This window comes from Hemicordylus capensis, chromosome 13 (assembly GCF_027244095.1).
Source record: "Hemicordylus capensis ecotype Gifberg chromosome 13, rHemCap1.1.pri, whole genome shotgun sequence".
NCBI classification, from domain to species: Eukaryota; Metazoa; Chordata; class Lepidosauria; order Squamata; family Cordylidae; genus Hemicordylus; species Hemicordylus capensis.
The window spans coordinates 2,552,788-2,568,897 of record NC_069669.1 but is presented as its reverse complement, the minus strand read 5'-3'; the positions used below and the strand labels follow the sequence as shown (position 1 = coordinate 2,568,897).

The following is a 16,110-nucleotide window of genomic DNA, read 5'->3' as shown; positions in this document are numbered from 1 at the left end:
CAGGAGGAGCCTCCAAAGGCCTCTGGGTCCAGGCCCCAAAATTACCTCGTGGGACCCTGCTCAGTTTTTTCAAGTGAGTTGCTAGAGTGGTCATCCTCCATATTCTAAGTATTGCTCAGCAAAGCAGACAATTCATGCTCTCGGCCATACAAGCAGCCCTCTCCTTCCCACAGAACTCCCAAGCCCCTCACAATTTCACACTCCTGGCATTTTTAGCCTCCGCTCATCCATTTCTAGTCTCTCCGTCTGCTAACAAAGTCATTTCCCTCGATCTTTGCCAAGGATGAACAAAAAGACTCCCTCCCCCCCTCCTTCCCCTGCGTCTACCTTTAATATATAGAGCCGCAACAAGACATCCTTTAGGGACTTCATTATTACGCGTCACAATGACATTTATGAATGGAGTGTTGGTGGAGACGGCATGCTAATGCCAGAGGCCAGCCAGCGGTTTCTCCTCGGTTGCTATTTATTCACGGCATCATCATTTCAAACCGCTCTCTCATGAGATCGAGATGAATTGGGTCTCAGCTAGCTGGAATCAGCAGAGACCTGTCTCTGTTGATCAGAACTGCCATTCAGCGGGATAAAAGAGCCATGCCACCTCCAGGTACATCTCCTGCTGTGGCAAGAGAAAGAGGGTAAACAAAGGATCTCGGGGAGCAGAGAATGAGATGTGCGATTATCCCGTTGCTCGAGAAAGGAGCTCGGAGTGACACGAGCCAGAAGGGAGCATTTTGTGCGCTGGAATTCATTTCCCCAACCCTAACCCAACCCTGCAAACTGAGCAAAGAGGCTCTTTTCAAGTGATGATTCCCTTTATATTTAGCAAGGGGTGAGCAACTGGCCCTATCCAGCCCCAGCACAGCATCCCTCCAGTGGCAGTTAGGAACACAGAGAGCTGCCATATACTGAGTCAGACCCTTCAGATCACAGGAACATAAGGACATAGAAAGCTACCATATACCGAGTCAGACCATTGGTCCATATAGCTCAGTATTGTCTACCCAGACTGGCAGCAGCTTCTCCCAGGTTGCAGGCAGGAGGCTCTCTCCGCCCTGTCTTGGAGATGCTGCTGCCAGGGAGCAAACTTGGAACCTTCTGCATGCAAAAATACAGATGATCTTCCTGGAGTGGCCCCATCCCCTAAAGGGACTATCTTACAGTGCTTTCACATGTGGTCTCCCATTCAAATGCAAACCAGGGCAGACCCTGCTTAGCAAAGGGGACCTCCTGAGAGTCGTAATGCTACCTCCCTTCTGTCCTTTAAAAACTTTTGAAAACGTATCTATTTTGTCAGGCTTTTAGTTTTTAATGTACCCCCCTTCTTTCCTCCCTTTTTTCTCTCATTTTCGTCGTTGTTTTAATGTATGTAAACTGCCTCCAGTCTATGGAAGCCAGGCAGTCAATAAATTTGCTAGATAAAATAAAATAAATTTATGCTTGCTACCACAAGACCAGCTCTCCTCCTGGTCTCTACCTTATGTTTATGGTTCTAAGATAGCAATCCCTTTGGGGACAGGGAACCATCTTGTTTGTTTGTTGTTTGTTGGTATGCTTGTTTTTCTGTGTAACTGCTTTGAAAACTTTGGTTAAAATGTGGTATATAAATGTGTGGCAGGAAGAGAAGGAACAACAGTAGTAACCACACATGGCAAGAGATGTGCTCAGCGTTGGAAGCCAAAATTTTACCGGTTTGTCAAGTCAAACTGTGTGCTATCAGATCACTAATATTAGGGTCTGAAAATATTGCTATAAGCCCCGTCACTGCCCATAATCCACCAGGTTTTGCTCTGGGTCTTTGCAGGGAAGAGGCCCATAGCTCAGTGGCAGAGCGCCTGCTTTGCATACAGAAGGTCCCAAGTTCAATTTCTGGCAGCATCTCCGAATAGGGCTGGGAAAGCCTCCTGTTCAAAGCCTTGGAGAACTGCTGCCAGTCAGAGCAGACAATACTGAGCTAGATGAACCAAGGCAGGGGAGGAGCCACCGTTGGGCGAATGGGTTCAAAGAACCTGGGCCGCCAATGGAAAAGGCCGCCAAAGCCCGGTGGCCTGGGCTCCAGAGGAGCCCAGAGCGAATTCCCCCCTCCCATGCTGAGAGCGAATTCCCCCCTCCCATGCTGAGAGCCTGGGTGAACTATCTGCTAGTTAAAACATAACCAAGCACGTCGCTCTGGGCTCTTTGGAGGAAGCGCGGGACAGAAATGTTAAAATAAATATATAAATAAATACCCGGCAGTTATCACACTTCAAATATCACAGAGCCTGTTGGCACTTTAATCCAAGGTGGCAATTAGGTTCTTATAAGCCTTCTAACTCAGGGGGGTTCTCAAACTGGGGGGTCCCCATATTCAACTCCAGTCCTCCTCGGTCAGAATGGCCTTTGGTTACCCTGTTCCAAGAGGGGAGGCTGCTGTGCTGAATCTTCCTCTGACCTTTCTCTATGCAAAGCAGGAGCTCTGCTAGGAAATCCCCTTGGCCGACCCGCCCGTCAACACACAGGCTCAGGGGTTTCCCTCCCCAGTGCCGGCAACACCCACATGCTGCAAAGTGTCAGCCCCTTTGCCGAGAAGGCTATATCTTGTGCCATCTTAAATACACACTGGGATCCATTTGCAGAGCTTTGGGGAATTAAAAACAAGGGGAAAGATAAACACACATATTGCTGTGGAGTAGGGGAAGGTGAGCATTGAGTAAATGCTAGGAAGTAGCCTGTACTCTGTTTTCCCCAGAACTCAAGTGTTGCCTTACGGGATCCATAATACACTCATAATTCTGTGTCCAATATCAGCCAGTTCTTTGTCCTCGACTTCTGGTGTGCAAAGCAAAGGTACACTGCTCCTGCCCAAAGAAGCTCCACTTAGCCCTCTTTAGACTCCTGTGATTGATTGATTTGTAATATTTTATTTATCATATTTTTATACTGCCTGATATGTAAATCTCTAGGCGGTGTGCAAATTTTAATATTGAAACCTTAAGTCCAGTTTTTTAAAATTATGATTATTATTTATTATTTTTACATTTCTATCCCACTCATCCTCTAAGGAGCCCAGAGCAATGTACATGATTTTGTTTCTCCTCACAACAACCCCGTGAGGTAGGTTAGGCTTCGAGATACATGACTGGCCCAGAATCACCCATTTAATGGGGATTTGAACTCTGGTCTCTCTGGTCCTAGTCTAACACTCTCACCACTACACCACACTGGCTCAATGTTGAATTTCTCTCCCACTGTAGAGTCACTGTAAAGCAGGACAGAAATGACTACCGATTAAGAAATATATTTCCCATCCAAATGGGGAAATTGGAACGCAGACCTAGACAATAAGGACTTTTTATTGCTTCAAGACTCCATCCCTGATTTGTGACTCAGTTTTATTCCCCTCTGGCAACCTAACTCCCTTCCTGCCATCAATTCATAAACAGAAAACTGGCATACGGGACAATCCATGCCAGAACCTGGCTCGATGGTCCTACTTGGCCAGTCAGTGGGGCGGGACTTTAAGACGCCCCTGCTGTGTAGACACACCGGCATGACTCATAGCTGGCGTTACGGCCATCAGAACAAAGATCTGTTTGAAAGACGTGAGCTTTCACAGCCTCCATGTGGGAGGAAACCAGCGATCATGGTAAACACAGCGGGACCAGGTGCCCGGGACGTTTTATGAGTTTTCATCTGTCTCATAATGCCACAATGGAAAACATGTTTATTTAGCCCTTTGCCGGATGTAATAAGGCCCGGGACTTAGACCCCACCCCCTCCCCAAAGAAAAAATAATCAACATGTTGTGTCAGAGTTAATCATTCTGCTGCCACAAAAGCTGCATTTTGCATGTTCTATAAATCCAGGCAAGGTGTTTTCCATCATTTCCCCACATTTCTCCCCTGCTTCTTGTAGTCACGGGGAGAGGCAAAGCTCTATTAGGACTGAACTGCCACCTCCTCAAGGATGGGGCTGCAGCTCAGTGGTAGAGCATCTGTTTCGCCTGCAGAAAGGCCCAGGTGCGATTCCGGACATCTCCGGGCAGGGGTGGGAGACATGCCTGAAATCTTGGAGAATCACCACCAATCAGCGTAGATAACACTGAACTAGATGGACCACTAGTCTGACTTGGTTTAAAGCATCTTCCTGTGTGAGAGCTGATCTTGTGCTAAGGTCAAGTGTGCCGTCGAGTTGGTGTCGACTCCTTGCCACCACAAAGCCCTGTGATTGTCTTTGGTAGAATACAGAAGGGGTTGACCATTGCCTCCTCCCATGCTGTAGTAGATGATGCTTTTCAGCATCTTCCTATATCGCTGCTGCCCGATATAGGCGTTTCCCATAGTCTGAGAAACATACCAGCGGGGATTAGAACCGGCAACCTCTGGCTTGCTAGTCAAGTCATTTCCCCGCTGCGCCTTTAGGCGGCTGGTCTTGTGGTAGCAAGCATGAATTGTCCCCTGGGTCCACTCTGGTTTGCATTTGAATGGGAGACTACCAGGGGCGCACCTTGGTAATTTTGGTGCCCGGATGGCCCCCGCTATGAGGCCCCCCGAAACCTACCTTGGGAGGGCCTCCTGCAGCCACCCTGCCACGCCGAACCTCCATTAATTTTTCTCAGAATTTCAGCCGCCATATGCACCACGTGTCCAAGTGATGGAGACCGTGGGGGGATCTGAGCAGGCTTCCTCCTCTCCCACTGGCAGCTCCAGCCAGAGCAACTGCTGGGCCTGTCCGTTTGGCCCAGCGGCTCTTGCTAACAGTGAGGCGCTCCAGCATGCTTGCACAGTTAAGACAGCTCATTGCAAGCTGGGGGGAGACCTGCTCGGCTCACACACACACACACACACCCCGCCACCATCCCTCTGCATGGTGCACATGGCAGCTGAAATTCTGCAAAAAATTAACGGAGGTTTGGCGTGGCCGGGCAGTGGTGGGTGGGGATGGAGTGGCTACAGGAGGCTCCCTGGCCGTTTGGAGCGCCCCCCCCTCCCCGGATCTTGCAGGCCACGGACCCAGGGCCCCAAGGTCCAGGAGTAAGAGCGCCTCTGGAAACTCCATCAACCTTGGAGAAGCCACTGCCAGTCCACCTGGACAATACTGAGCTAGCTGGATGAATGGTCTGACTCGGTAGAAGACAGCTTCCTATGCTCCTATATAAATACTGTAAGATACTCCTCTTAGGGGATGGTGCCACTCCGGGGAGAGCATCTGCCTGTTTGCAAGCAGAAGGTTCCAAGTTCCCTCCCTGGCAGCATCTCCAGATAGGGCTGGGAGAGATTCCTGCCTGCAACCTTGGAAAAGCCACTGCCAGTCTGTGTAGACAATACTGAGATAGATGGACCAAGGGTCTGACTCAGTATATGGCAGCTTCTGTTGTTCCTGTATTCCACCGGGCTGCAGAAAACCTTGTGTCTTTCCTAACTGCTCTTTCCTAACTTTGCAACACACAAACCCTCCCTCCACACTATCACAGCCATCATAATGGTAAGCATTTTTGTGGCTGTTAACCCTTCCAGGACTGGCCTGCCTCCCTATCCATCTCCAGGTGACTCTTAAAAGGAGGAGGGCTGGTCTTGTGGTAGCAAGCATGAATTATCCCCTTTGCTAAGCAGGATCCACCCTCGTTTGGCTTTGAATGGGAGACAACAGGTGAGCACTGTAAAATATTCCCCTTGGGGGATGCGGCCACTCTGGGAAGTGCATCTGCCTGCTTGCATGCTGCAGAAGGTTCCAAGTTCCCTCCCTGGCAGCATCTCCAAGATATAGGGCTGGGAGAGACCCCTGCCCGCAACCTTGGAGAAGCCGCTGCCAGTCTGGGTAGACAATACTGAGCTAAATGGATCAAGGGTCTGATTTGGAAGTAGAAGGCAGCTTCCTATGTTCCTGTGTTCCTAACCCTGGAGATTTTAATGACTTGATGTCATTAAAAATATTGGGGGGCGGGATGGAACCTCCAGTAATAGCTTCAGCAGGAGCTAACCCTCGAGTCTGCTAGTAAATAATAATGCATAATAATAAATATTCTGCAACACACACACACACTGAAATTACTGGGAGCCTCTTTCTCTTTTCCTTAGCAGATGGTCTGTGTTTACCTCTTCGCTGCATTTTTCTGTTTCGTCCAATCAATGGCATATTTGCCTAACCCTGCCTGAACTTAACCATGTGTTTGCTTTTCCACATAAGTGAAGAGTTACCTGGAAAGGTAACCACCCTTCGCTTGCTCCCACCTGACACATTTGTTTGGGTCCACGAAAAGCAGCAGCTCACAACCCCAGCATAGCAAACACATTGCACCACGTGGGACAACATTATCGGTCACACTCCTACCTAGCGGGGAGAGGAGCATAAATCCACCAAGCGGTGGAAAGAGATATCGATGGAATTGCTCCATACTAAGCCAGAACATGGGGCCATCTAGAAAACTATTGTCTCCTCTAACATCCTCTCCATGGTCTCAGCAGGGATGCAAAACCCTTTCCTTTTGTAGAATCCAAGGGAAAGAGTTGTGGTATGCAAGCACAAGGCCGTGGAGGGGAACCTGGAACATTTATAGTTTAATGCAATAGTGTGTACAGAGAGGCAAGTGCAGACTGCTTTTCCGTGCTCTTGCTGCTGGCTGTTTGCTCACTCCGCCTCTTTTCCAGGACTGGAATGGAAGTAACTAAAGCCCTGGTCAAAAGCTGGCCTGGATCAAGGAATGGGTTCACCAAAAAACACCACATCTTTCTAGATGTTGTTTTTTCTATGCCAGCAGTCTGTTACGTAACTGAGTATTAGACATCAGCAACTGATTGTTGTAGAGCAGCTTTTAAAATGATGCCGGGGGCGGGTAGCTGACAGAGCAGGGCCAGTATCCAGTCCAGCAAATACCATCCCCTAAGCTGTGAGGTCTAAATGCTTCAGAAGGAGAGATAGAACCAGGTAAAGAGCAGACAGAAGGATGTGCTAGCGGATCAAAGAGATTGGCCATAAGGCAGCTAGCCCACACCAGCTAAGAGATTCCACATATCGATGCTTATATGCCAGTGCCAGAAACCTCCAAACCAAGATGGGCAAGCTAGAGTGCTTGGTTGCCGATGCAAACAGAGATATCGTGGGCATAACGGAAACATGGTGGAATGGTGAGGATGAGTGGGACACTCTATAAACTCTATAGAATGGCCACAGAAGGGCAGATTGCGGGGTGGAATAGCATTGTATGTTAAAGAAGAGATAGAGTCCAACAAGCTAGAAAACCTAGGAAGAAACTCTCTGGGTGATAATACAAGGCCTGAAAGGAAATGTTAGAAATGTGCTGCTAGGAACCTGCTATTACCCTCCTGATCGAAATACTGACAGTGACTGGGAGTTGCAGAAGGAAATTGAGGAGGCATCAAATTTAGGAGGCAGCATCTCCAAGATAGGGCTGAGAGAGATTCCTGCCTGCAACCTTGGAGAAGCCGCTGCCAGTCTGTGAAGACAATACTGAGCTAGATGGACCAAGGGTCTGACTCAGTATACAGCAGCTTCCTATGTTCCTATCTTCATATAAGAGACAGAACTGTAATAATGGGTGACTTCCATTACCCACATGTAGACTGGGTAAATTAACATCCAGGTAATGACAAAAAGGCCAGATTTCTAGATAAGCTGAATGACTGTGCCCTAAATCAGTTGGTCATGGAACCAGCCTTAGAGAAGGCGACCTTAGACTGAATCCTGAGTGGTGCCCAGGACTTGGAGCAAGATGTTGGTGTCATGGAACCTTTAGGGAACAGTGACCATAGTGAGATCAAATTCAGCATCTATGTGAGGAGAGAATCTCCAAGGAAGTCAAATACAGACACTTTGAACATCAGGAGAGGAAACTTCTCTAAAATGAGGAGTCTGGTGAAACGAAAACTGAATGGGGAAATCAGGAGAGTCACTTCACTCCAGAATGCATAGAGTTCATTAAAAACCACAGTAATAGAAGCCCAGTTAGAATGTATACCAAGAACGAGGTTTGCGGTTTGTATTATTATTATTATTATTATTATTATTATTATTATTATTATTTATTATTATTATTAAAAAATTTATACCGCCCTCCCAAAAGGCTCAAGGCGGTTTACATTAAAACACCATTAAAATATATTAACAAAACAAAAATTATAAACTACATAGAATAATAATTAACAATTAAAATATCATAAAACACCAATTAAATAGCCAAAACAATTTAAAAACAAGTTTTTAAAAGCTGAGAGCAGCTTGTAGTAGCAGTTGAATATTTTTGTAGTATTTAATTCTTCTTCTTGTTGATCTTGTTTGATTTATCCAATGCCTCGAGGCTCGCCCTAAAAGGAAGGCTATAAATCCTCCCCCCTAAAATAAATAAATTTGTGTTTGTGGCCCTCTCTGGTTCTTGGAGGGGGGTGCGCATCTCTATCCCAGCTATTGTCCTCTTTGCTTGGACCTCAACAGCTGGGCTGCTTTTCCTCCTTGCTGCTGAATCCATGGCCTATATTTCACAGTGGTGTGTGCAGAGTTCGAGTGGTCTCTGGTTACCGGTGACATTTCCGTCCTAATCCCAGGCTCTTTTAAAGCAGGCAGAAGGTGTTAGAACGGAGCTGTGTCTCTGGGTACAGTGCTGGGACATGCTAATGCTTCTCACCCAACTGGCAGACAAACGCCCGTTCGTTTTTCCAAGACCTGCAGCCTGCTGGGGTCTTGTTTCTAAACACTATGTTCTGCATAACCGGCGTCCCAGCCAGCTAACTAGGTGACAATAATTTGAACGGCAGCTACAGTGGGAACATCCAGTGCATCACCTGTTGCCGAGGAGAGAGAAAGACCAAAGAGCAATGGAAGGGGGCTGGGGTTACAAAACAAAGCCAAGGGTTATAGGCACCCAGGCCAGATCCATGTGTTCCAAGGACCACTGCCTGGTCGTTTTAACACCATCCTGTGCCACATGCACCATCCAGCCTTCCTCGGCATCAGGTCCCCATAAGAGCAGCGCTGCTAAAATCTGTCTGGCTCTCCATTTCAGCTTGTTTTCCTTTCTGAATTGGCAGAGTCCCTCTTTTAATTTATTTTATTGGGGGAGGGGAGGGGACTGGTGGAGACATGCTGTATCACAAACACCAGAGGTAAACCTAGGGAAAGGGTTTCTAAGGTGCTGAGGAGGCTCTTGAAATGAGGTTCCCAACCATCAGATGCTGGAAGTTCTGTTCTGATTGGCTGGCTGGCTGGCTGGCTTTCAGGCATTAGTGGCACAATTCTGGTCAGCTGGTCTTGTGGTAGCAAGCATGAATTGTCCCCTTTGCCAAGCAGGGTCCACCCTGGTTTGCATTTAAAAGAGAGACTACATGTGAGCACTGCAAGATATTCCCCTCAGGGGATGGAGCTGCTCTGGGAAGAGCAGAAGGTTCCCAGTTCCCTCCCTGGCAGCATCTCCAAGAGAGGGCTGAGAGAGATTCCTGCCTGCAACCTTGGAGAAGCCGCTGCCAGTCTGTGTAGACCATACTGAGCGAGATGGGCCTATGGTCTGCTTCCTATGTTCCACTGCTGCCCAAAGCAGACTGTTCCACTGTTCAACAGTCTCACAGGTAGGGAATCTCCTTCCCTGTAATTTCAACCCATCAGTTCTAGTCCACTCAAGAGCAACCGAGCAAAGGTTTGCTTCGCCTCCTATATGGCCTCCCCTCAGATGCTTGGAGATGGTCCTCATATTGCTTTTCCTGATTATGGCCTCAGCTGATGATCCTAGCTTGAGTTCTCCTGAGGACAGAACTATTCTGGTGTTAGTGGTAAGAGGCTTCAACGTGGAGTGGGGAGACCCCCATTTCAATTCCCCACTCAGTTGTGATACCCACTGGAAGTCCCACTGGAAGGTGCTTGCATGCAGAAGGTCCCAAGTCCCTGGCCACCTGGCAACATCTCCAAGATAGGGCTGAGAGAGACTCCTGCCTGCAATCATGGAGAAGCCGCTGCCAGCCTGTGTCAGTAATACTGAGCTAGATGGACCAATGGTCTGACTCAGTATATGGCAACTTCCTAGGTTCCTTGGGCCAGTCACTATCTCTCAGCCTAACCAACCTCACTGGGTACCTGTGAGGCTAAAATGAGGAGAACCTTCTATGCTGCCCCAAGTTCCTTGGATAAACAGCAGGTTAGAAATATGTCATTGTTGTATACAATTTACATAGTAATTCAACAGCTAAATACAAGGCTAGCATTAGTCTATTTTTCAGCTAGAGCAGGGGTAGGCAAGGTGTGGCTCTCCAGATGTTGCTGGACTACAACTCCCATCATCCCCAGCTCTAATAAATTGCCACTGGGGGTGATGGAAGTTGTAATTCAACAATATCTGGAGAGCCACACCTTGCCTACCCCTGAGCTAGAGTCATCCAGTAGTGCAGGGGCATCCCAAGCGATGGTATTCCAGATGTTGCTGAACTACAAATCCCATCATCCCCAGCTACACATTGTGGCTGGGGATGATGGCAGTTGTAGTTCAGCAACATTGTAGTTCAGTTGTAGTTCAGCAGGAATGCCACAGGTTGGGAAGCCCTGGAGTGGTGAAAGCAGGACCAGGTCAGGACCACGGCCAGCTCCAATGGTGAGCAGATGTGGATTTGAAAGGCCTCAATTGAGGCCAAGCGGAGTTGACGAGACTTGGAAGGGCTGATCCTCTGACCCGGAGCAGGAATAGTGGTGGACATTCCCCACAGGTGAACATTCTTCTCTCCTGGTGCTGCAGGATATGCCTACCTGTAGGCCAGCACAAAAAAAAAAAAGTCCCTGCGGGCCAGATCTGGGGACCCGGGCCTTGTGTTGTGCAGGCCTACTCTGGAGCAAAGACCGGCTTGCCCTCTCTGCAAAGTAACTCAGTCATCTTTCAAGGCCAGCGTGGGATTCCTTTCACTCCGAAGCAAATGTTTTTCCCGAGTCACGCTCTTCCAAGATGGGGCTCTGGAAAAGAAGCCAAGAACAGGCAAACTCAGGAGAGCTGCTGAGTGTCCCTGCCCTTTTAAGCCGAGTGGGCTGCTCAGAGCATGTCACTCTAACTACGTGAACCAGGGAAGGATTACCTGTGCCGCTCCCTGAACTCAACTGAACATTAAAGCTCTTTGACACGGCTACAGTCCCACATGTTGCCCTGACCGGCTCCTCCGAGTTCTCCCGGGCTTTCCCTCAAGGTCTTGCCTTCAACCTCTTGCAGGTCAAAAACAATGAGTCACTCACTCTTTATACGCATACCGGTAGCTTGTTGATGAAACGCCGTCACCGGTCCTGAGGGGGCAGAGGGGAAGCCCCAAAACCTCCACAAAGGAATGCAAGGACAGAGAGTGTGGGGGGCAAAAGAATCCGTCCACCCAACTCCCAACTCTCCCCCACCCCACAACTGCAACCACAGAGCAGCCAGGGACCATCGCACTCTGAGGGAAGGAGAGACAAAGAAGTGAGACTAAGGCCCAAGTAAAAATGTAAATGTGTGGCTTGATGCATTGTCCTTTAAGTGTTTTGTAAACTGCTTTGGGAGGTTCGCCTGAAAAGTGGTATATAAATGCAAAAATAAATAAATAAGCAAATAATCCTTTGAGAACACCGCCTATCTCCAACGGTCCCTATTGAGAGATCTTCTCTTCTTTCTGGTACCCATCCCTGCTAAATCACTGCCCTCGTCGTTGTTTTTTACACATTTCTATCCTGCTCGTCTTCCAAGGAGCTCAGAGTGGTGTGCATGGTTATGTTTCTCCTCACAACAACCACATGAGGTAGCTTAGGCTGAGAGATACATGACTGGCTCAGAGTTACCCAGTGGGTTTCATGGCTGAATGGGGATTTGAACTCGGGTCTTCCCAGACTTAGTCTAACACTCTAACCACTATGCCGTGCTCAGGCAGGGGGGATTTTTGGCCTTTTAAAAACATTGTTGGTGATGTAAGAAGCTACCATCTAATGAGTCAGACCATTGTCCGTCTAGTTCAGTATTGTCTACATCAAGGTTTCTTAACCTTGGGCCCCCAGATGTTGATGGACTACAACTCCCATTATTCCCAGCCATGTCCCTTGTGGCTGGGGATGAGGGCAGTTGTAGTCCATCAACATCTGGGGGCCCAAGGTTAAGAAACCCTGGTCTACACAGACTGGCAGTGGCTTCTCCCAGGTTGCAGGCAGGAATCTCTCCCAGCCCTGTCTTGGAGATGGTGCCAGGGAGGGAACTTGGAACTTTCTGCATGCAAGCATGCAAATGCCCTTCCCAAAGAAGCCCTGTCCCTTGAGGAGAATATCTTTACAGTTCTCACACATGTCTCTCATTCAAATGCAAACCAGGGCAGATCCTGCTTAGCAAAGGGGACAATTTGCTGTTTTTCATGGTGTTGAACCTTCTTTGCCCCAGATCTCCGGAAGATATCCATTTTGACGCTAATTTTGCTCCATTTCACAGACACTTCAAGTGCTCACCTGGCCCACTTTTCCACACCTGCACGTGTAGCCATCCCACCTGGCAGACGTTAACGAGGAGTATTCATTGTGTGCTTACTTCGCACACTAAGGAAATTAAAAGGCCCCAAATATTGATTGCGGCACACGTGTCTCTCCTGAACTTTACAGCTCAGCTTGACCTGATGTGGTTTTAATGTGTTTGTTAATGATAAAACAATCAATTTTAATTTCACAGGGCAGTAAAGCCCAGTTCTAGGCTGATTAACGGTGTGTCCATATTAAAATTCTCCAGGTGTGCAGCAAGTCACTAATGACAGCCATCTTCTTAAGACTGTTTTTTCTAGACTTCAGTGAGCAGGACACACACGCAGGATTTCTGAATTCACTGTGACGTACCTCAAGGTTTCCTGTTATTACCTTGTTAGGTCTGAGGAACTGTTAGATGTTTACATTTTTCCAGATATGAAGAGAAGCAGCATGAATTGTCCCCTTTGCTAAGCAGGGTCTACCCTGGTTTGCATTTGAATGGCAGACTACATGTGTGAGCACTGGAAGATATTCCCCTTAAGGGATGAGGTTGCTCTGGGAACTGCTTGCATGCAGAAGGTTCCCAGTTCCCTCCCTGGCAGCATCTCCAAGACAGGGCTGAGAGAAACTCCTGCCTGCAACCTTGGAGAAGCCACTGCCAGTCTGGGTAGACAATACTGAGCTAGATCGACCAATGGTCTGACTCATTAGAAGGCACTGCAACTTCCTATGTTTCTGTTGCTCTCCCCCCCGCTAAATAAAGAGAATCGCCACGTTTAAAAGGTGCCACTCTACTCAAATAGCAGCAAGGGGGTTATTTCTGAACAGAATCTTAACAGAATGTTCTCAAGAAAAACAGTACACTTGTTAAAGAAGGTTGGGAACTCTGTGTTAAGGTATCTGTCCACATATGAATATATTTGTGTGGATGACTGTACATGCATTTATTTAAAAAGTGAACCTGGTACAGACTCTCTCAGATGCAGGGTACCGAGGGGAAGTGAATATAGGAACCTTCTATAGGACCTTCTGTTCTTCCCAGAGGGGAATCTCTTCCAGGGCTCACACTTCATATGCAACCAGGGCAGACCCTGCTTAGCTAAGGGGACAACTCATGCTTGCTACCACAAGACCAGCTCGCCTCTCCTGTGCTGCGTTGAACATAATGCCTGGATAACTGGACATGTACAGGGATCTGTCCATGTGAGGATTGTACAGAGACTGTAAATGCATTGAACATAACATGTGGATCTGGTTACAGTCAGAGTTATACAACAGTGCAGCCGGAGACGTTCTGTATGGGTGGGCCGTTTAGACTACCAGGAATCATTTATGGCCTTGTTTATTTCTTCAGGCTAAACATTTTATCCCACTTTTGCTAACTGAGCAAAGAGGCACCTTTTTAAAAGTGGTGATTCTCTTTATTAAGCAGGGGGAGAGCAACTGGCCCTCTTCATCCCCAGCACAACATCCCTCCAGTGGCTGTTGCTGGAGTCTTACGTTTCTTTTTTAGATTGTGAGCTCTATGGGAACAGGGTAGCCATCTTTCTTTCTTTCTTTCTTTCTTTCTTTCTTTCTTTCTTTCTTTCTTTCTTTCTTTCTTTCTTTCTTTCTTATTTACCACTTTGCAAACTTGGGTTGAAAAGAAATATATAAATATTTGTTATAATTGTATTGACCATATTCTTTGCAATGGTGGCTTCAGAAAAAATGTTGCAGGGGTGGGGGAGAATGGGCAAAGTGCATTGATCTGTTTTCTATCTATCTATCTATCTATCTATCTATCTATGAAATGTGTATACCACCCACTACCGAAGTCTCTTGGTGGTTACAGCATAAAACAAACCAAGGATTTTCAACAGTTAAACCATATAAAATATCAAATTAAAATGCCCATAAAAACACACCAACTAACCAGCATGGTGTAGTGGTTAGAGTGCTGGACTAGGACCGGGGAGACCTGAGTTCAAATCCCCCTTCAGCCATGAGACTTGCTGGATGTGACTCTGGGCCAGTCACGTCTCTCTCTCAGCCTAACCTACTTCACAGGGTTGTTGTGAGGAGAAACTTCAGTATGGAGTACACCGCTCTGGGCTCCTTGGAGAAAGAGCAGAATATTAATGGAATGAATGAATAAGTAAATAAATAAATCTTGGCTGAAGAGCATTTGGGAAACAGTGGCCTTTGTCTCACCTTGCACATTTCGGAAAGACAAATCACGGCTTATTTCACACGAATGCTCCCATCCTAAACATAAATGGACATGAGTACATAGTGAACTGCTCTTTATAGATCAGGCACACGGAGTTAACGATGCTCTTTAGCTGCAAGGTGCACGACAACCCCGGCAGCCGTCCTGTGGCCTTCATCACACATCCCTTGGCATTCATTCTTCGTGACCGCCAGGCCTTGAATCACGGCGGAGAGGCGTGCCTACACATTTCTCAGAAGAAGCTGACTGCCGCAGCCACTGTCTGAAGAATAGTCTGTTCTTGAAAAGGCTCTGTGGACCCATAAGCACAGAGCAACTGGCTCCAAATCAACATCAGAGGTACAAGGAGGGCGGGCAGGGGAGAAATAATTTTTACAATGAGGTTTCCCCCCTCCATCCCCCCAGTCTTTTCCCATTTCAGCCGGGAGCAATATCTAGAGCAGGAGTAGGCCAACATCACCAGATGTTGCTGGACTACAATTCCCATCATCCCCAGCTGCAATGGCCTTTCCCTGAGGATTATGGCCCTAATGGGATGGGATGGGATGCTGTAATTCAGTGACATCTGGACAGCCACACAAGCCTACCTCTATTCTAGAGATCCAGAGCAGGCAGGAGTCTCTCTCAGCCCTATCTGGATATGCCATGGAGGGAACCTGAAACCATCTGCATGTACACATGTGTGTGCTCTTCCCAGAGCGGCCCCATCCCCTGAGGGGAATAGCTTACCGTGCTCACACTTGTAGCCTCCCATTCAAATGCAAACCAGGGTGGAACCTGCTTAGCAAAGGGGACAGTTCTTGCTTGCCACCACAAGAGCAGCTCACAAGAAGAGTGGTATTGGTATTGGCACCCGACCTCGTACAGAGAAACCCTGAGCCTCCACTGAGATGTTAAAGGAGATGCAAGGTATATGTGACGTGTGATCTCCCGGCTCCTGGTATATATCACTGCCTTGATAGGAACACACGAGCATAGGAAGCTGCCTTATACCGAGTCAGACCATGGATCCATCTAGCTCAGTATTGCCTACACAGGCTGGCAGTGGCTTCTCCAAGGTTGCAGGCAGGAATCTCTCTCAGCCCTATCTTGGAGATGCTGCCAGGGAGGGAACTTGGAACCTTCTGCTCTTCCCAGAGCGGCTTCATCCCCTGAGGGGAAGATCTTCCAGGGCTCACACTTCTAGTCTCCAATTCATATGCAACCAGGGTGGACCCTGCTTAGCTTAGGGGACAAGTCATGCCTGCTACCACAAGACCAGCTCTCCTATATAGGAACTTAGGAAGCTGCCTTATACTGACGGCCTTTGGTCCATCTAGCTCAATTTCATCTACACTGACTGACAGCACCTTTCCAGGATCTCCAGTCTTTCCAGGTTTTTCAGCTGTCCTTGGAGATGCTGCCAGCCTGGGATTGAACGTGGGACCTGCATGCCAAGCAGATACTCTTCCATTAAGCTATAGTCCTACCCC

At 47.8% G+C, this 16,110-nt stretch overlaps 1 protein-coding gene across 18 annotated transcripts in view; it reads left to right on the top strand.

The window, feature by feature from the left end:
- The window catches only part of PEMT (phosphatidylethanolamine N-methyltransferase), a 167,560-nt gene that overhangs the window by 94,094 nt on the left and 57,356 nt on the right, over positions 1–16,110 (top strand). For 5 of the 18 annotated variants that reach the window (XM_053275811.1, XM_053275809.1, XM_053275812.1 and 2 more), the window contains one exon: positions 10,709–11,970. The exons of 11 other annotated variants lie outside the window; for them this stretch is intronic. In XM_053275811.1, coding sequence (XP_053131786.1) covers positions 10,709–10,964 — 256 coding nt within the window. In that variant the 3' untranslated portion in view covers positions 10,965–11,970. Of the gene's footprint in view, positions 1–10,708; positions 11,971–12,400; positions 14,591–14,718; positions 14,978–16,110 lie in introns of those variants that run through there. 2 more of the 18 variants (XR_008311931.1, XM_053275810.1) reach the window with 2 other exon arrangements.